Source organism: Arachis ipaensis, chromosome B3 (assembly GCF_059453495.1).
Source record: "Arachis ipaensis isolate K30076 ecotype BB chromosome B3, ASM5945349v1, whole genome shotgun sequence".
In the NCBI taxonomy this organism is placed as follows: domain Eukaryota; kingdom Viridiplantae; phylum Streptophyta; class Magnoliopsida; order Fabales; family Fabaceae; genus Arachis; species Arachis ipaensis.
In genome coordinates, this window is record NC_142438.1 from 73,099,940 (window position 1) to 73,126,174 (window position 26,235).

The window sequence follows — 26,235 nt, forward strand, 5'->3', positions numbered from 1 at the left end:
ATTTCAAGAACTCCATTCCTCTGAGGTGTCCCATTACTCACAGAATTCCTTTCAGAAGTATACATGAACTGGTTATTAGCAACCATGTCAATGAGTTCTTGAGCTTCTGCAGGCATTTTTTTTAAGTGAATGGATCCACCTGTAGAAGTATCCAATGACATCTTAGCTAATTCAGACAGACCATCATAGAATATATCCAGGATGGTCCATTCTGAAAGCATGTCAGAAGGACACTTTTTGGTCAGTTGCTTGTATCTCTCCCAAGCTTCATAGAGGGATTCACCTTCTTTCTGTCTGAAGGTTTGAACATCCACTCTAAGCTTGCTCAGCTTTTGAGGAGGAAAGAACTTGGCTAAGAAAGCCGTGACCAACTTATCCCAAGAGTTCAGGCTATCTTTAGGTTGAGAGTCCAACTATATTCTAGCTCTGTCTTTTACAGCAAACGGGAAAAGCATAAGCCTGTAGACCTCGGAGTCAACCCCATTGGTCTTAACAGTATCACAGATCTGCAGAAATTCAGTTAAGAACTGAAAAGGATCTTCTGATGGAAGTCCATGAAACTTGCAGTTCTGTTGCATCAGAGAAACTAATTGAGGCTTTAGCTCAAAATTATTTGCTCCAATGGCAGGGATTGAGATGCTTCTTCCATGTAAATTGGAATTTGGTGCAGTAAAGTCACCAAGCATCTTCCTTGCATTGTTATTATTTTCGGCCATGTCTCCTTCTTTTTTGAAAATTTCTGTCAGATTTTCTCCAGAGAGTTGTGCTTCAGCTTCCCTTAGCTTCCTCTTCAGAGTCCTTTCAGGTTCAGGATCAGCCTCAACAAGAATGTTCTTATCCTTGTTCCTGCTCATATGAAAAAGAAGAGAACACAAAAGAAAATATGGAATCCTCTATGTCACAGTATAGAGATTCCTTTATGTGAGTAGAAGAAGAAAAGAAATTCGAACACAGAAAGAGGGAGGGGGTTCGAATTTTTAAGAAAGAGAAGTGTTAGTAGATAAATAAATAATTAGAAGGAGGTGAGAGAGAAGAATTTTTGAAAATTAAATAAATTAAAATAAAAATACTTTTGTTTTTAATTTAAAATTAAGGTTAGAATTCGAAAATTAAAAAAAGGAAAAATGAATTAAATCAAATTAAAATTTAAAACAATTAGTTAATCAAAAAGGAATTTTGAAAAAGAGGAAGGTGATTTTCAAAAATTAGAGAGAAAATTAGTTAGGTAGTTTTGAAAAAGATATGATTGAAATAGTAAACTTTTAAAATCAAACAAAAAGTTAAGTAGTTAATTGAAAAAGATTTGAAAATCAAATTTGAAAAGATAGGAAGTTAGAAAAAACTTTGAAATTGATTTTAAAAAAGATGTGATTGACACTTATTTTGAAAAAGATTTGAAAAAAAATTTAAAAAGATTTGATTTTGAAAATTAAAGTTGATTACTTGACTAACAAGAAACAAAAAGATATGATTTTAAAATTTAAAGATTGAACCTTTCTTAATAGGCAAGTAACAAACTTTAAAATTTTTGAATCAATCACATTAATTGTTAGTAAAGATTTTGAAATTATGAAATGGAAATAAGAAAAAGATTTTTAAAAATCAATTTGAAATTTTTGAAAATCATAAAAGAAAAATGAAAAAGATTTGATTTTTGAAAAATATTTGAAAAAGATAGAATTTTTTTTTAAAATTGAAAATTTGATTTGACTTATAAGAAACAACTAGATTTTAAAAATTTTTTAAAAAGTCAACTCAAATATTCGAATTTTATGAGAAGAAAAAGGGAAAGATATTTTTTTAATTTTTGAATTTTTAATGATGAAAGAGAAAAACAACAAAAGACTCAAAATATGAAAATTATGAATCAAAACATACAATGCATATAAGAACACTTTGAATGTCAAGATGAACACCAAGAACACTTTGAATGTCAAGATGAACATCAAGAACATGTTTTTGAAGATTTTTAAAGAAAAGAAAAACATGCAAGACACCAAACTTAGAAATTTTCAAACTTTAGACACTAACAAATTGAAAATGCATATGGAAAACAAGAAAAGACACAAAACAAGAAATTTTAAAGATCAAACAAGAAGACTTACCAAGAACAACTTGAAGATCATGAAGAATACATGCATGAGTTTTCGAAATTTTAAAGAAAAATTAAAAGCATGCAATTGACACCAAACTTACAATTTGACACTAGACTCAAACAAGAAACATCAAATTATTTTTTTGATTTTATGATTTTATAAATTTTTTTTTTTGGATTTTTCGAAAATTCTTTTGAAAAGGAAAATAAGGATTTCAAAATTTTTAATAGGAATTCCAGGAATCTTGCAATGTTAGTCTAAAGCTCCGGTCCAGGAATTAGATATCGCTTACTAGCCAGCCAAGCTTTCAGTGAAAGCTCCGGTCCAAAACACTAGACATGGCCAATGGCCAGCCAAGCTTTAGCAGATACAAATCAGACATACAACAGCTGATACTTCATTCAACTTGCTTCTGTGCTGATGAGTGGAAGCCTCGGTCCAAAAGAATTAGACATGGCTTTACAGCCAGCCAGGCTTCAACATGTTTCGTGAAACTCTAGAATTCCTTCTTAAAAATTTTGAAGAACATAAATTGAAAAAATTTTTTCTGAAAAATATTTTTTTTTTCGAAAATAAAAATAAAAATAATAAAAACAAAAAGAGCTTAAAATTAAAATAAAATTACCTAATCTGAGCAACAAGATGAACCGTCAGTTGTCCAAACTCGAACAATCCCCGGCAACGGCGCCAAAAACTTGGTGTTGTTGCCGGACCAAACTTGGCACCGTTGTTGCCGGAAACAAATGTGAAATTGTTGTTTGTTCTATCCCCGGCAACGGCGCCAAAAAATTGGTGCACGAAATTGTGATCCTTAACAACGGCGCCAAAAACATGGTGCTCAGAATGTAATTCACACACTTTGTCACAACTTCGCACAACTAACCAGCAAGTGCACTGGGTCGTCTAAGTAATAAACCTTACGTGAGTAAGGGTCGATCCCACGGAGATTGTCGGCTTGAAGCAAGCTATGGTCACCTTGTAAATCTCAATCAGGTGGATTCAAATGGTTATAGAGTTTTAATAATTAAAAGATAAATAAAACATAAAACAAAGATAGAGGTACTTATGTAATTCATTGGTGAGAATTTCAGATAAGCGTATAGAGATGCTTTCGTTCCTCCTGAACCTCTGCTTTCCTGCTGTCTTCATCCAATCATTCACACTCCTTTCTATGGCAAGCTTTATGTAGGGCATCACCGTTGTCAATGGCTACTTCCCATCCTCTCAGTGAAAATGGTCCAAGATGCGCTGTCACTGCATGGCTATTCATCTGTCGGTTCTCGATCATACTAGAATAGGATTCAGTAATCCTTTTGCGTCTGTCACTACACCCAGCACTCACGAGTTTGAATCTCGTCACAGCCATCCCTTCCTAGATCCTACTTGGAATACCACAGACAAGGTTTAGACTTTTTGGACCTCAAGAATGGCCGCCAATAGTTCTAGCCTATACCACGAAGACTCTGATCTCATGATCAGAAGGCTAAGAGATACACATTCAAGCTTGTTTGCATGTAGAACAGAAGTGTTTGTCAGGCACGCGTTCATAAGTGAGAATGATGATGAGCGTCACATAATCATCACATTCATCATGTTCTTGTGTGCGAATGAATATCTTAGAGAAGAAATAGGCTTGAAATGAATAGAAAAACAATAGTACTTTGCATTAATTCGTGAGGAACAGTAGAGCTCCACACCTTAATCTATGGTGTGTAGAAACTCTACCGTTGAAAATACATAAGTGATGAAGGTCCAGGCATGGCCGAATGGCCAGCTCCCATAAAGGTCTAAGATAGCATAAAACTAATCAAAAGAACCCTCTTAACATGATAGTTAAAAGTTCTATTTATACTAAACTAGTTACTAGGGTTACAGAAATTTGTAAATGATGCAGAAATTTACTTCCGGGCCCACTTGGTGTGTGTTTGGTCTGAGCATTGAAGCTTTCACGTGGAGGGATCTTCCTTGGAGTTAAACGCCAGTTTGTAACCTGTTTCTGGCGTTTAACTCTGCTTTGCAACCTGTTTCTAGCGTCTAACTCTAGAATATGGCAGAGAGCTGGCGTTGAACGCCAGTTTGTGTCGTCTAAACTCGGGCAAAGTATAGGCTATTATATATTGCTGGAAAGCCCTTGATGTATACTTTCCAACGCAATTGAGAACGCACCATTTGGACTCCTGTAGCTCCAGAAAATCCACTTTGAGTGCAAGGAGGTCAGAATCCAACAGCATCTGCAATCCTTCTTCAACCTCTGAATTTGATTTTTGCTCAAGTCCCTCAATTTCAGCCAGAAATTACCTAAAATCACAGAAAAACAAAAAAACTCATAGTAAAGTCCAGAAATGTGATTTTTAATTAAAAACTAATAAAAATATACTAAAAACTAACTAAATCATACTAAAAACTATGTAAAAACAATGCCAAAAAGCGTATAAATTATCCACTCATCACCCCCCTTGAATAACACACACTACTCAACCCAAGCAAATCAAAGATATAATTTATGAATATTAATGGTCTTTTACTTAGGGAGAATGATATGCTTAAAATTAGGAAAAAAAGAGGGATTAAAAGGCTCTAAAGTGGGTTGCAAAGGTAAATGCAAGGGTTGGCCATATGGTTTAGTGAGTTTAATTTCAAAAATTGCATCAATCATACTAAATGCATATAAAACATCAAATATAGGACATAAAGATTTAAGCAAATCTAAGATCAAAATCATTAAAGGAGTATAACACATAAGAACAAAATTCCATGGATGAAAAATGTGCAACCACATAATTAAAGCTCAAATCTCACTTGGTCTTTTGTTCTAGCTCTTTTCTATGTTCCATAAGATACTTCAAGCAAGTTGAAAAAATAAGTTTTCAAATGTAATCAATGGAACTCCCTAAAAAAGATTTCTTGAAAATTCCTTTGTTGTTTTTACCAACTTATTTCCTATACTAGGCAACATGCAAATATTTACTATAATAAAACTATAAGCAAGCTAATAAATAAAAGCAAATTAAGCAAAGCGTAATGCAATGAAATACTAAATGAATATTCCCAAAAGACATATGATGAGACCATAATGATATATTTTGGCTTGATTTGAATGGATTTCATCACATAAACTCGCACTTATTCACTTAAATAGCATACTTTTGTGTTGTCTCCCTAAATTGATCCTAACTATCAAAACATGAGTTTTTGTGCTTAAATTAGTGATTTTAATTCAACTTCTATTCCATTTGATGCCATGACATGTTTGTTGAGTGATTTCAGGTCATAGAGGCAAGAATGGATAGCCAAAAGTGGAAGGAAGCATACAAAAAGGGAGAACACATGAAGAAAATAAAGGAGAAGCACACAGTCAAGTGTGCGTACACACAACCATCTATGCGTACGCATAAGAAGGAAATCAGCATGCGTGCGTGCGCATAACCCTCTGTGCGTATGCACAAGTGAAAATTCAGCAAAGTGTGCGCACGCCCACATCTGTGCGTGACTTCATTAATGAAGCACGTGGCTCGCGATTTTGGGGCTCTTTTGGCCCAATTTTGGAAGGCTGAAGCTAGTTTTGAAGGGCTATATCAAACGGGAATAAAGCCACATGAAGGGAGGAGCTTAGGACACTTTTCTTTTAGGTAGAAAATGCATTAGGAGTAGGAGTAGTGTAGAGTAGAGAATTCTCTCTTAGGGTTTCTGTTCCGAGGGTTACCTGAAACTGTAGGTCGATCTCGGATGAGATCTTCTGTATTGGTCAGAGATGACGTGTCCGGCTGGCTGGTGGCGGGCGGAGCTGTTGTGTCTGACTTGTTGGACTGGCTGCACTTCTGATCCTTAGTCACCGGAGGGTGGGGGGTACCTGCAAGAGACTCCGATGCTTAAGTTAGCACGGGTATTAAGCAGGTTTATTGTAGAATCAGAGTATAAGTTATACCTGGGTGCTCCAGTGTATTTATAGTAGTGTGGGTTGACCCTTCTGATAAGATAAGTTAGTTATCTCATCTTATCTTATCTTATTTTAAGTGAAGTCAGCTTATCTTCATGGGAACCGCCTTTATCTCTATAGGCTTGAGTTGCCTTTGGATCTGGGTCGTGTTCCTCTATTTGGGCCCTTTATTGGGCTTTTCTGTCGATTTGGCCGACCTCTTTGAGAAGAGGTCCGGTAGCCTGACCTGAAGAGGTCAGTCGCTTTGTCGCCAATCATCCCAGGTCGGATAGCTCGACCCAGGGTATGAACAGTTTTCTTTCCATTTCCATCGTAGCATTTTTTTGCAAGGTTTGATCTTGGAATTTAATCATCTTTTGTAAGTATTCTTTAATTTCTTCTTTAATTTCACTACTTTTGCCTTTATTTTCTTATGGTTTAAGTTATTTTATTTATATATGCAATTTTGTGTTTCTTAAAATTTTGATTTATGAATTTAGTATTTTATGCTTTCTTTATGTTTGATTGAATGTTAATTGTTGATATTGTGAATATTTTGGTCATAGTTTTCATTTTCCTTTGCAAATTCTCATATTTTGGTTTTATGCCCACCAATTGTTTGTGAAAATGCCACTTGGTAATTTTGAGTAGATTTTCACACCATGGCTTGGGATTTGAGTTCCTAGGATACTAGAGTCATAATGTCCGACATTTAGTGGCAATTCTTGGGTAGTTAGTTGACTCTTGTTTCCATTGATGCTAGCTTTTTACCAATTAATTTGGTAACTTAGCTAGGACTTATGGATTAAGGTCAATTATGCTTGCTTGACTTACTCCTCGATGCTAGGTGTAGACGAAGTGAGATTAACTCATCATAGTTGCCATAGTTGTGGTTGTAACGATGATAAGATTCCTTGGATTCTCATCCCTAAGTCAAGGCTCTTTTATACATATCTTTGCATTTTCACTATTTTTGATCTTGTTTCCCTTTTTACTTGCATTAATATCAATTTTGATAATTTCTTAGTTCTTTTAATCTTTGATTCCTTGATTTAAAACCCCTTTTTCCTCCACAATCGAAAATGTAACATTTCAATTGCATCCTGAGGGAGAACGACCTGAGGTTGAATTACACTCGGTTTATAATTTGGATTTTGAAAAACTAAACTTTGATTGATTGGGATTTAATTGCCGATTTGGACTATGCTATCAACGAAACACTTAATTTCAATTGAGAAATTCTAAACTGGTGCAAAATCCTATTCATCAAGTTTTTGGCGCCGTTGCCGGGGATGCAATTGGTATTATATCTTAGGTTGTTGTAAATATGTCCATTGTGTGAATATCTTACTTTTTGGTTGTTTAGTTATTTTTGTCAATACTTAAGTGTTCTTGTTTTTCTTGTTTATTAATGTCTTTTGTTTTCATTGTCTACTTTCTCTATGAGTTATCACCCTTGTTGCTTGGAGCTTGGTTGTGGGTATTTTTTGTAGGGTATGATGAATTCAAGTTTGGATTGCATAGAGTGAGAGAATCAATTTAGGGACAAACCATTCGCGTATGAGCAACACTCATGGCAACCATCTCCTCTATACTACAACGAGCCAAACCCTCCCCTATGTGGATATCAAACCCAAAGATATGAATGATACGCTATACACAACCCTCAACCACCAAACCTTCAAGCACCACAGCCTCCACCCCCATGGAATCCTAATGTCTATACACCTTGCTACCAACCATATGAACCATCACCCCCTCATACACCACCTCAATATCTACACCCACATAACACACCTTGCAACTTTATAACCTTTTTCCCAACCCTTGAACATTCTTCACCTCAATGTGAAGTTCTCTAATCCTTGCCCCAAGAACAACAAGACCTTTAAGCATTCTTTCAAGAGCAAGAAGGGTTCCGAAAGAAGCAATGGGAGTTCATAGCTACTATAGCCGAAGCGGTGAACCGCTTGACCTTACTACGCTCAAGCAATCAAGACATTCCCCTTGAAGAATGTGGAGGAGCAATGAAGGAGCATAGAGAGGAGGAGAACATGGAGTCTCAAGAGAAAGAAGAAGAGCTAGGACAAGAATTGCAACAAGTGGAGAAAGGTAACACAAGTGAATCGAAAGAGGCGAATGGAGAATTGAGGGAGTTTGATTAAGAAGTAGATTCTATTATCAATGATTTTTTGTCTGCCTTGGTCAACCCCCTCAACGATCTTGAGGAAGCTTTCCCCTTGGAGTTGGAGAGAGAAAGGGAAGAGCTAGAAAAGAATGGTGAGGAAGAGGTAGAACCCAAGAAGTAGCGGTATTCATACAAGAGTCCAATAGGATGACTCCAATCCAAGGGCGAATTGAGTGGGTAACAATATCCTCAATGAACTTCATTAGCCCACATCAATTTGCTATCTTAGAAACTGATCATCAACTTAAGACCCTTCTTGGAATGTTGAATGTTGAAGGAGTGGATGTTGGTTGTCAAAGGAATTCAAGGCATAAATAGTGCAAGCTTCAATTAGAAGGATTCCAATATTAAATTTGGTGCTTCAAAGGTGATTTGGGAGGCTACCTATCCAAGTGCAAGAGCAAGAATCAACAAGGGGATGACCAAGAGACTAGAGTGTGAAATCTGGGTATAAGTTTCAACAATCAACACTTGTGGATGCTAAGCACCAACTAGGAATTGCCTAAGAGTTTGACGCGCTTCATTTGGGATCCCGGAGGAGCTTTGAAGAGAAAACATGGGTGGCGACTCAAGGATGAGTGGAAGCACCAGCCACCTTGACAAAGGCTTCACTCAAAAAGTCCAACTTGAGGACTATAAACCAAAGTGCTAGGTGGGAGACACCCCACCATGGTAATATCCTTCCAACCTTTCTTTCTTTTAGTTATGTTTATTGAATTTTGTCTCTTTGATTAGCTTAGTTTGAGTGAATTATAGGTCTAAATTAGTTGCATTTTATGTTTGATCATGTGTTCTTGAAGAATGAGATGTTTTGGGGTTGAAAAACCTTTGATTGATATCATGGTTGGTGCGTTAGAGGAATTAAAAGTGTTCCAGAAACAGAGCATTGTGCGTGCGGACAGCCTTGTGCGTGCGCATGCAAGAGGCATTAAAAATGTTGCAGAAACAGAGCATTGTGCATGCGCATAGCCTTGTGCATACGCACGCAACCCCTAGTTTTCACCATCTGTGCATGCGGAAAGCCCTGTGCGTACGCACACATCATGATACACGCTCTGTTCACAGCGCTTGTGCGCGCGCAACCCCAGCATATTTTTTATTCAGTGCGTAGGCACATCCCACTGTGTGTACACACACATGATCATTTTACCCTGTTCTAAAAAAAAGTCCTCTGTGCGTGCGGACAGCCCTGTGTGCACGCACACGTAATAAAACCCTCTCTGCCAGCAGCGCTTGCACTGCTTGTGCGTATGAACGCCCCCAACTTTTGCTGCTGTGCGTACGCACACTCCCTTGTGCGTACGCACGAGTCGCATTCTCGGCAGTAATTTGAAAGCTGTCCTGTCGCACTTTACCCTTCCCCCCTTTCTTTCTTCCTTGTTGCTACACCCCCTATCCCAACCCAACCCCGCCCCACCCTTCCGACGACCACCTCCACTTCCGCCACTGGTGGCACCACCATCGTGCGTTGCAGCTTAATTCAAAGTGCAATTAAAAGTTTGCCCAAAACAGCACTCGTGCATACGCGCATACATGTGTGCGTACGCACACAAGGTGGAAAAGGGATGGTGTACATTTGCATAAGCATATGCAAATGCTCCCGGCAGAGAGACAATCAAGAAGTGTGCGTAACCACAATCTTGTGCGCACGCATAGTGGTTTTTTTTTTTGGAAAAGGATCATGTGTGCGTGCGCACATTAGGGGTGCGTACGCACAGAGAGCAAAAAAGGCTCAGGTGCGCATGCACAGAGGGATGCAGGCACTCCCAACAGAAGGGCTGTAAATGAGTTGGCATACGCATATACATGTGCGTATGCATAGGGTGTACGAAAAGGGTTGGTGTGCGTACGCACATGTTCGTGCGCACACACATGGGGCAGAAAAGACTGAGATGCACATGCACAGAGTGTGAGTTTAAATTTCTTTCTCAGTTAGCAGTCCACAAAGGACCTTAAGTTGGCTATCTGGTGCACGAAATTTAAACTCACACAACTTAACCAGTGATGAGAGAACTTTTGCGTGGTCTAGAAATTTGCAGATAAATCCTCGTTGCAAGTATAGTTTCTAAACCAACAAAAGTCCTTTCATACAAATGTTTTGGTTGTCACAAGTAACAAACCCCTAAATAAATTGATAACCGAAGTATTCAAACCTCGGGTCGTCTTCTCAAGGAAATGCAGGGAAGTATGTTCTTATTATTGGTTATGGAGATTGTAAATCAGGGTTTTGAAGATAAGGAACAAGTAATTTAAATTGCGATTTAAAATAAGTAAAAGACTGTAATTTAAATAAATAACTGTAAAACACACTTTTGGCAAGGTATGAGAAATTAGAAGTCCTATCCTAGTTATCCTTATCAATGATGATGAAAATTGAATCTTAATTCCACTCAATTAGTCTTTACTTAAAGTAAAGAAAGGTCAAGTGACTAATTAGTTTGATCTTCGAATCCTAGTTAATCCCTAAGGAAAGATTGGGATTATAGAAGTTTAGTTCAATTAGCAAAGATAACAATTATCAATCATGCTTGAGTTTGATAATTCCTGAGTTATTGATTTCTTAACCAAGACCAAAAGGAGAAAAGTAAATCTACTAGAATAAAAATGTCTTCAAATGGGAATAACAATAATGTAAATAAAAGAAAGAAATAATAAACTGAAATACCTCAAATAACATTAATTCAAAGAGTAATCTGTAACATAGAGGAATTCATAATTAAATTGAGAACATAATAAAAAGGAATACTGAACCTGATAAAAAGAGATAATCCTGAAAGCGCATAAAATCCTAAATCTAAATCCTAATCCCAAAGAGAGAGGAGAGAATTTCCCTCTCAAAACTAAATCTAAATCATGGAAAACTAACTAATTGGAGACTTTCTTTGAATGGATGCATTCCCCCACTTCATAACCTCTGGTCTATGCCTTCTGGACTTAGATTTGGGCCAAAAAGGGCTTCAGAATTCGCTATGAGCGTTTTCTGCAATTTCTGGTGCGTCGCCTCTGTCACGCGTCCGTGTGGGTCACGCGGTCGCGTCATTCGAAGTTTTCCTTGTCATGCGGTCGCGTCAGTCATGCGGCCGCGTCAATGCCTTTTCGCGCTGGCATGCGGCCGCGTCGCCCATGCGATCGCGTGGCTGCCAGTTTCTTCAAAAACTCTGTTTTGTGCTTTCCTTCCATTTTTGTATATTTCCTTTCCATCCTTTAAGTCATTCCTGCCTTAGAAGATCTGAAACTACTCAACACACGAATCACGGCATCGAATGGAAATAAAGGGTAATCAAAATAATTATTTTTAAGCATAGGAAACATGTTTTTCACATACATCACATAATAAGGAAGGGAAAGTAAAACCATGCAATTAATATGAAAAAGTGGGTGAAGGATTGAATAAATCACTCAGATTAAGAACAAAATATATCATAAAATATGGGTTTATCAACCTCCCCACACTTAAAAAATAGCATGTCCTCATGCTAAGTCCAAGATAAAGAGTAAGTTAAGGTTAAAGTGGTGGAATCTCATGCAATGCTATCTACTCTAAATGCAACTACCTACATGAATCACGCAATTCTTAATTTTTATTCACTTGTATATAAAGCTTACATGTAGTTGAATTAATTCACATTCTCAAGGAGTCATATATATATATAGCCAAACCTTAGATAATGATAAAGCACTTTTATAGTTGAGATGGGAGAGAAAAGCATTTTATAAACTTGCAAGACAATTAATAATTCAAGCAGAGATATATGTTAATGAGCTATTGAACCCTCACTGAATTTTGTGTTTACTCTCTAGTCACTCAGTGTTTATTGGGTTAATCACTCTATTCTTCTTTTTATCCTTCCATTCTATAACTTTGTTCTTCATCTAACCAATCAACAATTATAGAATATAGGCATACAAAAGTCATGAGGTCTTTAATTAAGGTTGTAATGGGGCCAAGGTAAAGGTAAGGGTATATGTATAAGGCTAAGTGAGCTAATTAAGCGAATCCTTGATTAGTCTAAGATTTCACCTAACATACATACTTTGTAAAGCAAAACTTCTTTACCTATGTTCCCACTTTTTCCCACTTTTGATGTTACATGCTCATACTTTGACTTTTGTCCCATGTGCATTTATTTTGCATTTGGGGAATCCTTTTGTATCCCCTTTATTCAAATACTGAAAAATAACATTTTTTTATTGCACATGGTAATTCAATTATTTGATTTTACATGAGCATGCTTTCCAAAATTTTTATTTGAATAATTTTATTCCTTTCAACTTTTCTACCTTTTGTTTTTATCATCCATGTTCCCAATAGGTTTCCCACACTTAAACAATTACACATTTTCTATCTTAAGCTAACCAAGGATCTAACTTGGAATTTTTATTTTGTTTTTCTGCTTAAGGCTAGTATTGTGGCTTATAGAATAAGAGGGGATTTAAAGGCTCAAGGGGGCTAACAAGGGTGATGTAAAGGGTAGGCTAATTTGGGATAAGTGAGCTAAAATTAAACAATGGCCTCAATCACTCTCTTGGTATGTATTTCTATTCTATAATCGGACATATAGATTAAAACAAAGTAAAGAACATCAGAAAAAAAAGAAGGGCGGAACACACAGGAATAAAAATTATGGTTTGAATGTAACCATACAATTAAGCTCAAAACTCACAGGCTGTATGTTCTCTAACTCAGAAATCATATATCAATTATGTATGTCATGCAAGTAAAATTAAAAGTTCCAATTATTCTCAATGTAAAATTTATTTTGAATGGCTTTAAAGTTTGTGTTTCTCCTTGATGAAATGTTGTTAACTAACTAACATATAATGCTATATATACAAGGTGTGGGTTGTTTCTATTATGTTCAAGTCTCTAGTTTACTTCCTTTTTATATTTTCAAATTAAACTAAGCTATCTTATGCTAAAAAGGGTAAACTATACTAATTAATCCACAATTTCTATAACTAATAAGTTAGAATTGCTACTAAACTAAATGGCTAAAAATGAACTGAAAATGCGAAATGCAGAAAATAGAGTATAAATACATGAAAATAGCAATGTATAAGTACTGGGAGAATAAAAATAAAAATAAAGAGAAAAATACATAAAAATAGCAAAATAAAATGAAAGAGTCTGTAGTGGTCACCAAAAGAATACGCCAGAGATGGCCACCTCCCCACACTTAAAATGAAGCATCGTTCCTGATGCTCACTCAAGCAGGGTGTGAAGGGGTGTCATCACTGGAAGGGTGGGTAGCTGGAGTTTCTGTGGTGGTGGTCTGAAGATCTGCCTGCTGCAGAGGAGGTGCTGACTGGATAGGGATCTCTGGGTCTACAGCCTGAATCTGAGGCGGAGCCTCCTGATGTGATGCGGCCTGCTTTGTGCCTGCCTGTGCAACTTCACTCTGTGGATGGGTCTCTGCCTCGTGATCATCCGCCTCCTCCTCAGATGCCTCGGATGGTGTGTCAGGCTCGAAGCGGATGTCGCCAGATCGTATCATCAGCTTCAGGTGCTCATAGCGTCGCTTGTTGCGACGCTCCATCTGGTCAAGCCGTCGAAATAGGCGGTGCACTAGGTGACAGATGGGCTCTGAGGTAGGTGGAGGTGCAGTGGTCGTAGCAGGGGTAGCTGTGGAAGAAGAGGGGCCGGCAGATGGTGTGGCTGTCTCAGCAGTAGCAGTGAGGAATGGAGGTCTGTAGCCCAAAGCCAGAAAGTTCCTGTTGTGAGGGATAATCTTCTTGCATTCTGCAGCAAGTGGCTTCTCATCAGCATCCTCCCAAGGCACGTCAGCTCGACGGCCTAGCTGTGTAATCAGATAAGGAAAGGGAAGAGTGTCTCGGACGTGGACCCTGGTCATATAGTACCGGATAAAGCGTGGCAGGTACAGGTCCTTACCCTCCATCACACACCATAGGAGGTTGATCATAGTGCCAGGGACCTTTGTCTCATGGGTACTCGGCATGACATAATTGCTCAGGATCTGGTGCCATAGCTGAGCCTCATCATTTAAGTAAATCCGCTTGATTCCCTTTGGCATGGTGGTGTTCTGACCCATGATCCATGGAACGGTCGGGTCAAGGGCTATCCTGGCCTTGACTACATCCCAATCAAACTTCATGAAGCGCATATCCTCCTCAACTTTTTGATAACCATCCAGCTGATCAGATTTAGGCAGAAGTTTTAGAACATCCTCTATGGCCTCTTCAGTGACCAGAATCTGCTTCACTCTTAGGTTCAATGCATTTAGAGAAGTCTTGAAGTAATTGCAGTAGAATTCCCTTACCCAAGATGCATTGACCTCAGTCAGGTTTCTTTCTAGGAAGAACCAGCCTCTTTGTTTGATCTGATCAGAGGTGTATTACTGGAGTTCTTCTGGGATCTTCAGAGTCCTCTCCAGGTACAGGTTCCTGGAGGTTGCAAACGCCGGATACTTCAGCTCATAGTATCGATTTGCAAACTTTACTGGATCAGTAGCAGGGAGTAGCTGGTCGGCTTTCTCCCGCGGGGTAAAATTTTTCTCCCGCCAGGAGTCATCGTGCATGATATCCATGATGGACATAGCAGATTCTCCTCTTTTATGTTTGCCAGTAGTAGCCTTTGCTTTTCCTTTTCTTTGGCTGGCAGACATCCTGAAAGACAGAAAACCAGGATATAAAAAAAAACAGGAAAACAAATAGGCAAATAATCAAAAGAAACACAAAGTGGCAAAGGAGCAGTAGAAGAGAAGATTGAGTTAAGCAAATTTGCATTAAGGATTGTATAAGAGTTAGAATACTGAGAAGAAAAATGTCACAATCCAAAATGTACTTCAGTTCAAGTTAATTAGAAAAAGTATCATCATGCCTTGATTAGAATGTTAAAAGAAAGTGAAAAACCAGAAGAAATGTTTTGAAAGGTTAGGTTTGGTTAGAAACAAAAAATAGTTTAGGAAGTTAAAATTAGTGAGTTAGTAAAAAGTGGGTAAAGTAAGTGGCATAATGATCATATTCCAAGTAACAAGCATTCACAAATAGAAGCTACAGGTAACTCATATCCAAACAAGGAAATTAAGTTGATGATGATTCAGATAGATATAGAAATAGCAAAAATTGGAATCTAAACATCAAAAATGCAGATTAAGAACCAGGAAATCAAAAAGAATAAGAAAGCTTGCCCTGGCATTCATGAATTGGTTTGGTAAAAGTAAAGTAAAGCAGAGTTTAAATAGCCAAAACCAAAACATGAATGAAAGTCAAAAATAGTTTATAAAAATTTGGGCAGCATTACGGCTGAAATTGGATTATCCCGGAAAATAAACATCAATCAGAATAGTTCATATGAATGAAAACAGATTGCAATTAAAGAGTATGAACAAGAATGAACTTGAAGAACAGCATATGAACATTATTAACATATAGCAACAGCAGAATTGCGAAAATTATAAAACAAGAAACACGAACAGCGCAATTAAATAGGCCTAAATCCACTAACCACATCCTAGGCTACCTAACAACCAAAAATCCACTATAATATGCATAACTAACTAGCCTAAATATGAACATAAACAGAAAAATATGAATTAACTACGAATGGATAGAAGGGTGGCGTTCGGCAGAACCTGGTAGGCAAATTAAGGAGAGTGGGGCAGAGAGGTGGCTGGGGGACAATGGCGGTGGCGTCGGGCGCGGCGGAGGAGGGTGGCGACGGCGGCGGCGGTTGCTGTTTGGAGGCAGGGGCTTCGGGAAGGGCAATGGGGGTGGGGGGAGAGAGAGGGAAGGAAGGGAAGGGGGGTTTGGGTGGCGGATGGGGGCGCGGCGGTGACGGCGACGCGGTGGGGTGGTGATCGCGGAGGGGGGCAGTAGCGGTGGAGGGAGGAAGGAGAAGGAAGAAGAAGAAAGAAGGGGAAGGAGGAAGGGGGGTGGCGTGGCGACGGGGTCTGGGTGGTCGGCGGGGTGGCGGCGGTCGGTGATGGTGGCTGGGTGGTGGTTGGGTGGTTGGAGAAGAAGAGAGGAAGGAGAAGGGTTTGGGGGGGCACGAATGGTAGGGTTCGCGTGACTGGGGGGTTATAAATTTGAATCCACGCGATCGCGTGGGGCACGCGGTCGCGTGTTTGGGCTGAAATGGTGGTTGACGCGATCGCATGGGACACGTGATCGCGTGGAATGGATTGGGGAGCGAATGACCCGATCGCCTGGGGCATGCAATCGCGTCACTGGAAATTGTGCTAAACGCATGATTCCAGCATCATTTCAGCGCAACTCTCTGTCTCCTTTTGGGGTGTTGTGCAATCCATGCGACACGATCGCATCGCTCACGCTGTCGCGTGGGCATTTTGTGCAAAACGCACAATGGCCGCACGATTCCAGCCTAACTTTCTGGTCGTTGGATGTTTACGCCGACCTCCAGATCACGCAGCCGCGTGAATGACGCGGTTGCGTGGGAAGTGTTTTTCGCAACTTGACGCGATCGCATGAATGATGCGGTCGCGTCGCACACCCCTTTTTTTTGTGCAAAATGCATAATGCAATGCTAATATGAATGTTATGCATGATTCCAGGTTCAAGGAAGTAAAATAAAATAAAACTCAAAAATAAACAAAACGGAATAAAATTAAAATTGAAAAAAGGAACGATCATACCATGGTGGGTTGTCTCCCACCTAGCACTTTTAGTTAAAGTCCTTAAGTTGGACATTGGATGAGCTTCCTGTTATGGTGGCTTGTGCTTAAATTCATCCAGAAATCTCCACCAACGCTTGGAATGCCAATAGCCTCCGGGGTCCCAAACTAGGCATGTAAAGCTTCTGAGCAGCTTCAAATAGATTCTCAGGCTCCCGGGGTGACGAGTGTCAGAATAGATTCCAGGATCCCAAACTTGGCTTTTAAATCTGCCTTCATCTTGATCTATATTTTTCCATCCGGGGGGTTTAGAAATTAGATTCTCACCAGAATAACCAAACGTTTTCCAAGATCCATTTGATAGATCATGATGCCAATCCGTACACTTCGAGTCGAAGCGTGGAACCTTATTGAACCTTGTGCACCAGCTCTGAGTACGAGCCATTTCCCGTTTACTCTTAAAGCTGCAGAGAGCTCTAAGCTGGCCATCTGTTTCAAGCAAACCATATTCAAGTGGAAAAATAAAGCTAAAGGTTAAGGATTGTACCCACTTGAAGCTTGTATTGGGTGGTAATGGCCTTGGGATAGGTGGTTCCAGTGGTTCTGTGAGTTTTACTCCCTTGTGCTCTTCTGTGAAATTTTTCACTTCTTTGCAAGATTCTTCAAATGTATCCATGTCCTGATCAAAGCCTTCTATGTCTTCCTTGTCACTCAAGTCATAAATGAGAGGTTGGGAAAAATCTACCTCTGTATCATCTTCGTACTCGCTTGGGGAAGATTCTTCGATCTCAGAGAATTCACTCACGGATGCAAGTTCATTACTAGAAGAACTGGACTTGTGACTATCATCATCAAGAGAATTTGCTTCTTGGGTTATTCCATCTAGTTCTTCATAAGAGACTTGCTTTGGGGGTTGTACACTATCCTCTTTAGCATCAATTGTAACAGCCTTGATAGAATTCTCCACAACTCTGGGTTCCCATGGAAGTTCAGTGTCTCCTAAGTCTTCAACCAACTCTTCTTCTTGTATAATGATAGCTTCCTCTGCTTGTTCTAGTACGAAGTCATGCTCTGTCTTGTCCACTGGAGTTTCTAATATCTCCTTCATGCTACGCCTTTCATTAGATTGCCCACATGGGGCTCTGGGAGGCCCTTAAATGTTCGAACGTCTAGAAGATAATTGACTTATTGCTTGCTCTAGTTGATGAAGGGTTGTTTGAAGTTGATCTACTGTTCCTTTGAGGCAAACTTATGATTCTCAGGGTGATGGATTTGGACGTGGTACATTGGAAAGTGGTGGTGTTTGGGAGTAATTGGATTGGAATCGGGGTAAATGAGGATTATATGGTGGCGAATGGTAAAAAGGAGCTTGTGAGTGTGGTGGTTCAAGGTTGTGTTGAGAGGATGGCCTATAAGCATAGGGTGGGGCTTGTTGGTAACTACGAGGTTGTCCACCATGTCCATTGCCTTGGTATGCATTGTAGAATGGTCTTTGTCCATGATATCTTGGAGGGTGTTGCTGCCAAAAGGGTTGATCAGATCCTCTTGGCTCCATCCATCTTTGATTGCTCTGACCTTGATGCATATTCCTGTTATAACTTTCATTCCTTTCAACAATATTAGAACCAAACTCAAAGCGAGAGGGGTGAGAATTCACAGTAGCTAATGAAGATAAAAGAAGAAAATAGAAACAAATAAACACGTAAAAGAAAAATATTTACAATAACCAATAATAAGGCACACGATTGCAATTCCCTGGCAACGACGCCATTTTGATGAGAGAACTTTTGCGTGGTCTAGAAATTTGCAGATAAATCCTCGTTGCAAGTATAGTTTCTAAACCAACAAAAGTCCTTTCATACAAATGTTTTGGTTGTCACAAGTAACAAATCCCTAAATAAATTGATAACCGAAGTATTCAAACCTCAGGTCGTCTTCTCAAGGAACTGCAAGGAAGTATGTTCTTATTATTGGTTATGGAGATTGTAAATCTGGGTTTTGAAGATAAGGAACAAGTAATTTAAATTGCGATTTAAAATAAGTAAAAGACTGTAATTTAAATAAATAACTGTAAAACACACTTTTGGCAAGGTATGAGAAATTAGAAGTCCTATCCTAGTTATCCTTATCAATGATGATGAAAATTGAATCTTAATTTCACTCAATTAGTCTTTACTTAAAGTAAAGAAAGGTCAAGTGACTAATTAGTTTGATCTTCGAATCCTAGTTAATCCCTAAGGAAAGATTGGGATTATAGAAGTTCAGTTCAATTAGCAAAGATAACAATTATCAATCATGCTTGAGTTTGATAACTCCTGAGTTACTGATTTCTTAACCAAGACCAAAAGGAGAAAAGTAAATCTACTGGAATAAAAATGTCTTTAGATGGGAATAACAATAATGTAAATAAAAGAAAGCAATAATAAACTGAAATACCTCAAATAACATTAATTCAAAGAGTAATCTGTAACATAGAAGAATTCATAATTAAATTGAGAACATAATAAAAAGGAATATTGAACCTGATAAAAAGAGATAATCCTGAAAGCGCATAAAATCCTAAATCTAAATCCTAATCCCAAAGAGAGAGGAGAGAATCTCCCTCTCAAAACTAAATCTAAATCATGGAAAACTAACTAATTGGAGATTCTCTTTGAATGGATGCATTCCCCCACTTCATAACCTCTGGACTATGCCTTCTGAACTTAGATTTGGGCCAAAAAGGGCTTCAGAATTCGCTATGAGCATTTTCTGCAATTTCTGGTGCGTGGCCTCTGTCACGCGTCCGCGTGGGTCACGCGGTCGCGTCATTCGGAGTTTTCCTTGTCACGCGGTCGCGTCAGTCATGCGGCCACGTTATATGTGTTTCAATCGAGGCGGGCGGTCGCGTTAGTCATGCGGCCGTGTCAATACCTTTTCGCGCTGGCATGCGGCCACGTCGCGCATGCGATCACGTGGCGGCCAGCTTCTTCAAAAACTCTGTTTTGTGCTTTCCTTCCATTTTTGTATGTTTCCTTTCCATCCTTTAAGTCATTCCTGCCTTAAAAGATCTGAAACTACTTAACACACGAATCACGGCATCGAATGGAAATAAAGGGTGATGAGCGGATATTTTATACGCTTTTTGCGGGTTAATTTCATGTAGTTTTTAGTATGTTTTAATTGGTTTTTAGTATATTTTCATTAGTTTCTAAGCAAAATTCATATTTCTGGACTTTACTATGAGTTTGTGTGTTTTTCTATAATTTCAGGTATTTTCTGGCTGAAATTGAGAGAGCTGAGCAAAAATCTGATTTTGGCTGAAAAAGGACTGCTGATGCTGTTGGATTCTGACCTCCCTGCACTCAGAATATATTTTCTGGAGCTACAGCAGTCCAAATTGTGCGCTCTCAATTGCGTTAGAAAGTAGACATCCAGGGCCTTCCAGCAATATATAATAGTCCATACTTTGCTCAAGGATAGATGACGTAAACTGGCGTTCAACGCCAGTTCCATGTTGCAGTCTGGCGTCAAACGCCAGAAACAGGTTACAACCTGGCGTTTAACTCCAGAAACAGCCTAGGCATGTGAGAAGCTTAAGTCTCAGCCCCAGCACACACCAAGTGGGCCCCAGAAGTGGATTTCTGTACCATCTATCATAGTTTATTCATTTTCTGTAAACCTAGGTTACTAGTTTATTATTTAAACAACTTTTAGAGGTCTATTTCGCATCTCATGACATTTTTAGATCTGAACTTTGTACTTGACAGTATGAGTCTATAAACTCCATTGTTGGGGGTGAGGAGCTCTGCTATGTTTCGATGAATTAATGCAACTATTTCTGTTTTCTATTCAAACACGCTTGTTTCTATCTAAGATGTTTATTCGCACTTCAATATGATGGATGTGATAATTCGTGACACTCATCATCATCCTCAACCTATGAATGTGTGCCTGACAACCACCTCTGTTCTACCTTCGATTGAATGAATATCTCTTGGATTCCTTAATCAGAATCTTCGTGGTATAAGCTAGAATCCATTGGCAGCATTCTTGAGAATCCGGAAAGTCTAAACCTTGTCTGTGGTATTCTGAGTAGGATTCAGGGATTGAATGACTGTGACGAGCTTCAAACTCACAAGGGCTGGGCGTAGTGACAGACGCAAAAGGATCAATGGATCCTATTCCAGCATGAGTGGGAACCGACAGATGATTAGCCGTGCGGTGACAGCGCACCTAGACCTTTTTCACTGAGAGGACGGATGGTAGCCATTGACAACGGTGATCCACCAACACACAGCTTGCCATAGGAGGAACCTTGCGTGCGTGATGGAGAAGATAGGGAGAAAGCAGAGATTAAGAAGATAAAGCATCTCCAAAACTCCAACATATTCTCCATTACTGCAGAACAAGTATTTAATCCATGCTCTTTTATTCTTCGCAATTCATACAGATAATTATAATTGATTTCCTAACTAAGATTTACAAGATAACCATAGATTGCTTCAAACCAACAATCTCCGTGGGATCGACCCTTACTCACGTAAGGTTTTACTTGGACGACCCAGTGCACTTGCTGGTTAGTGGTACAAGTTGTAAAAAGTGTGATTCACAATTCGTGCACCAAGTTTTTAGCGTTGTTGCCGGGGATTGTTCGAGTTTGGACAACTAACGGTTTATTTTGTTGCTTAGATTAGAAAAAATTTTTCTTTTTGGTTTAGAGTCTTATATTATTGTTTTTGGTTGAAATTTTCTTTTTAATCCTTATTTTCTCTTTTTAAATTTTTCGAAAAATTTTTATAAACTAATAATTGAGTTTTTTTGTGAGTTTAGTTTCATATTTTAAGTTTGGTGTCAATTGCATGTTTTTATTTTCTTTTAAATTTTCGAAATTGTGTTCATTGTTCTTTCTTAATCTTCAAGTTGTTCTTGTTTATTTTCCTTGTTTGATCTTTAGTTTTTCTTGTTTTGTGATTTTTCTTGTTTTTCTTATGTATTTTCAAATTATTAGTATTTAAAAAAATTTTTTATTAAATACCTTGTTAAAACACTTTAAATTTATAGCTCAATTGGCTAGAGCGTGATGCTTATGTTCTTGGTAATTGGCTATCTTCTTTTTAAAAAACTTTTTCAAAATTAATTTTTCTTTGAATAAATCTTGTGCCAAACTTTAAGTTTGGTGTTTTCTTGTTGATTTTTCTTTAGTTTTCGAAAATTTTGTTTTGGTTTTCTAAAAATTTTAAGTTTGGTGTTCTATCTTCATGTTCTTGTTGTTCTTGTGAGTCTTCAAAGTGTTCTTGAGTCTTCCTTGTGTTTTGATCTTAAAATTTTTAAGTTTGGTGTTCCTTGGTGTTTCCCTCCAAAATTTTCGAAAATAAGGAGCATTAGATCTAAAAATTTTAAGTTTTGTGTCTTTTTATTGTTTTTCTCTTTCCTCATTGAATTCAAAAATATCTTTTTCCTTTATTTTAATTGATTTTTCGAATTTTCCTTTTAAAAATTCAGATTTTATTTTAAAATTTTTTATTTTATCTTATCTTAGTTTTAAAATTTCAAAATTCAAATCTTTATCAAAAATCATATCCAAAATTTTTCAAATCTTCTTAATTAAGTAATTATTTTAGTCTTAAATTTTTTGTTCTTAATTTTTGAATTCTATATTTAATTTCAAACTATTTTATTCTCTTTTCTTTTATTATTTATTCGTTCCTTTTTTACAAAAAAAATAAAATAAAAATATATTCTATTCGCTATTCATATCAATTCCCTTTTCTCCATCATGGATCTAAGTGGAATTGAACAGTCCAGAAGGACTCTGGGGTCATATGCCAACCCCACTACTGCTTCATATGGAAGTAGTATCTGTATACCCTCCATTGGAGTCAGTAGCTTTGAGTTGATTCCTCAGCTCATTATTATGGTGCAGCAAAGTTGCCAATATTCCGGTCTTCCTCAGGAAGAACCTACAGAGTTTCTGGCACAGTTTTTACAGATTGCTGACACAGTACATGATAAGGAAGTAGATCAGGATGTCTACAGATTATTAATGTTTCCATTTGCTGTAAAAGACTAAGCTAAGAGGTGGTTAAACAACCAACTTAAAGCTAGCATAAGGACATGGAAACAGCTGTCAGAAAAATTCCTGAATCAATACTTCCCTCAAAAACGGATGACACAGCTAAGGCTGGACATCCAAGGCTTTAAACAAGGAGATAATAAATCTCTTTATGATGCTTGGGAGAGATACAGATATGACGCATGTGTATTGACTAGTTCCAAAAAGGGAGGTATGACAGTGGTTCATAATGAAAAAAATGAACTAGTTCCTACAAGAACAGTTACAGGGTGGCGCATGTGTATTGACTATAGAAGGCTCAACACAGCCACCAGAAAGGATCATTTTCCTTTACCATTCATAGACTAGATGCTAGAGAGACTAGCAGGTCATGAATATTACTGCTTTTTGGATGGCTATTCAGGTTACAACCAAATTGCAGTAGATCCTCAGGACCAAGAGAAGACAGCATTCACATGTCCTTCTGGAGTATTTGCTTACAGGAGAATACCTTTTGGTCTGTGTAATGCACCTGCAACCTTTCAGAGGAGCATGCTCTCTATCTTCTCTGATATGGTAGAGAAATTTCTGGAAGTCTTCATGGATGACTTTTCAGTATTTGGAGACTCATTCAGCTCCTGCCTTGACCATTTAGCACTTGTTCTGAAAAGATGCCAAGAGACCAACCTAGTTTTAAACTGGGAAAAATGTCACTTTATGGTGACTGAAGGAATTGTCCTTGGGCATAAAATTTCAAACAAGGGGATAGAGGTGGATCAAGCTAAAGTGGAAGTAATTGAAAAATTACCACCACCTGCTAATGTTAAGGCAATCAGAAGCTTTCTGGGGTATGCAGGATTCTATAGGAGGTTTATAAAGGATTTTTCAAAAATTGCAAAACCCCTGAGCAATCTGCTAGCTGCTGACACGCCATTTGTGTTTGACACAGAGTGTCTGCAGGCGTTTGAGACTCTGAAAGCTAAGTTGGTCACAGCACCAGTTATTTCTGCACCAGACTGGACATTACCATTTGAACAAATGTGTGATGCCAGTGACCATGCCATTGGTGCAGTACTGGGGCAGAGGCATGACAAGCTTCTGCATGTCATTTATTATGCTAGCCGTATTTTAAATGATGCCCAGAAAAATTACACAACCACAGAAAAAGAATTGCTTGCAGTGGTTTATGCCATTGACAAGTTTAGATCATATTTAGTAGGATCAAAAGTGATTGTGTACACTGACCATGCTCCTCTTAAATATCTACTCACAAAGCAGGATTCAAAACCCAGGCTCATAAGATGGGTGTTGCTTCTGCAAGAGATTGATATAGAAATAAGGGACAAAAAAGAGACAGAGAACCAAGTGGCTGATCATCTGTCCCGGATAGAACCAGTAGAAGGGGAGTTTCCCCCCTCTATTGAGATCTCTGAGACCTTTCCGGATGAGCATTTGTTTGCCATCCAGGAAACTCCATGGTTTGCAGATATTGCAAACTATAAAGCTGCAAGGTTCATACCCAAGGAGTACAGCAGGCAACAAAAGAAAAAATTAATTACTGATGCAAAGTACTACTTGTTGGAGGAACCCTATCTCTTTAAGAGATGTGCAGATGGAATAATCCCTAAGTGTGTGCCTAGAGAAGAAGCACAGAGGATCTTTTGGCATTACCATGGATCACAATATGGAGGCCATTTCGGAGGTGAGCGAACAGCCACCAAGGTCCTCCAATGTGGCTTCTACTAGCCTACACTCTATAGGGATTCCCAAGAGTTTGTACGTAACTGTGAAAGTTGCCAAAGAGCTGGTAATCTGCCTCATGGTTACGCCATGCCTCAACAGGGAATCTTGGAGATTGAGTTGTTTGATGTATGGGGAATTGACTTCATGGGACCTTTTCCACCATCATACTCAAACACTTATATTCTGGTGGCAGTTGACTATGTATCAAAATGGGTAGAGGCCATTGCCACACCCACCAATGATACTAAAACAGTGCTGAAGTTCCTCCAAAAACATATCTTCAGCAGGTTTGGTATCCCTAGAGTACTAATCAGTGATAGGGGCACTCACTTCTGCAACAAACAGCTTTACTCTGCCAGGTTTCGGTATGGGATTCGCCACAAGGTGGCGACTCCATATCATCCACAGACAAATGGACAAGCTGAAGTTTCTAACAGAGAACTAAAAAGAATCCTGGAACGGACTGTAAGTACCCGTAGAAAGGATTGGGCAAGAAGCTTGGATGATGCTCTGTGGGCTTATAGAACAACATTCAAGACCCCTATAGGGACCTCTCCATACCAACTTGTGTATGGTAAGGCTTGTCATCTGCCCGTGGAACTGGAACATAAGGCCTACTGGGCAACCAGATTCCTAAACTTTGATGCCAAATTAGCCGGAGAAAAAAGATTGCTCCAGCTGAATGAGCTAGAGGAATTCAGACTAACTGCTTTCGAAAATGCCAAGCTTTATAAAGAGAAATAAAAAAGGTGGCATGACAGAAAGCTGTCATCTAGAGTCTTTGAACCAGGACAAAAGGTTCTGTTGTTTAACTCTAGGCTCAGGCTGTTCCCTAGGAAACTGAAATCCCGGTGGAGGGGACCATATGTGATTACAAAGTGTATCACCATATGGTTATGTGGAGTTTCAAGACATTGATTCTGATAAGAAGTTCATTGTCAATGGACAGAGAATCAAGCACTATCTTGAAGGAAATGTTGAGCAAGAGTGCTCAAGGCTGAGGCTAGATTAAAAGCTCAGCAAAGTCCAGCTAAAGATAATAAAGAAGCGCTTGCTGGGAGGCAACCCAGCCATTAGCAAAACTTTTTCTGTTATTTTGCCCTATTCTTCATTTTATTTATTTATTTATTTTTAAAGCATATAAGTTCAATGTTAATAAGGTAAAGAGTCAATTGCATAGGTTCACATGGTTACAGAAGGATTCAGCACACAAAACAGAGAAAAAGAGCTCACTGGCAAGAAAACGCCAGTAAGAGGCACAACTGGGCGTTAAACGCCCAAAAGGAGCATCTACTGGGCGTTTAACGCCAGTAAAGATAGCCATCTGGGCGTTAAACGCCAGAAAGAAGTAGCTTCTGGGCGTTTAACGCCAGATTGACAGCATCCTGGGCGTTTAGAAAAACGCCCAGTAACAAAGGGGTTTCTGGCGTTTAACGCCAGCTAGAAGCAACAGCTGGGCGTTAAACGCCCAAAACAAGCAGCAACTGGGCGTTAAACGCCCAAAACATGCAGCAGTTGGGCGTTTAACGCCAGGATTGTGGGGAGTAGGCAATTTCATTTTCAATTCAAATTTTTTCCATTTTTTATGTTTCAATTCATGATTTCTTGCACAAACATGTTACAAATCCTAATTTTTCAAATCCTTTTTTTTTTCAAAAAAATATCAA

At 38.6% G+C, this 26,235-nt stretch overlaps 1 protein-coding gene and 1 non-coding gene across 2 annotated transcripts; one reads left to right on the plus strand and one right to left on the minus strand.

The window, feature by feature from the left end:
* The first annotated feature begins 215 nt into the window (after window positions 1-215).
* Window positions 216-323, plus strand: LOC148571122 (small nucleolar RNA R71). The gene has a single exon (XR_015908063.1). It is a non-coding gene; the product is annotated as a small nucleolar RNA R71 (small nucleolar RNA).
* A 13,084-nt stretch (window positions 324-13,407) lies between these two features.
* Window positions 13,408-15,494, minus strand: LOC148571123 (uncharacterized). The gene is made up of 2 exons (XM_088507215.1): window positions 15,462-15,494; window positions 13,408-14,538 (listed from the first exon to the last, which is right to left on the minus strand). The coding sequence occupies exons 1-2, from the start codon at window positions 15,492-15,494 to the stop codon at window positions 13,408-13,410; spliced, it is 1,164 nt and encodes a 387-aa protein (XP_088363341.1).
* Window positions 15,495-26,235: the final 10,741 nt, after the last annotated feature.

Bases quoted from the DNA above. Each gene is read 5' to 3' on its own strand.
- LOC148571123 (XM_088507215.1), bottom strand. From the start codon at position 15,494: ATGTTTATTTTCCGGGATAATCCAATTTCAGCC. The intron at 14,539-15,461 runs GTAATGCTGCCC...ACCTCTGATCAG, and splicing joins GGGATAATCCAATTTCAGCC to ATCAAACAAAGAGGCTGGTT.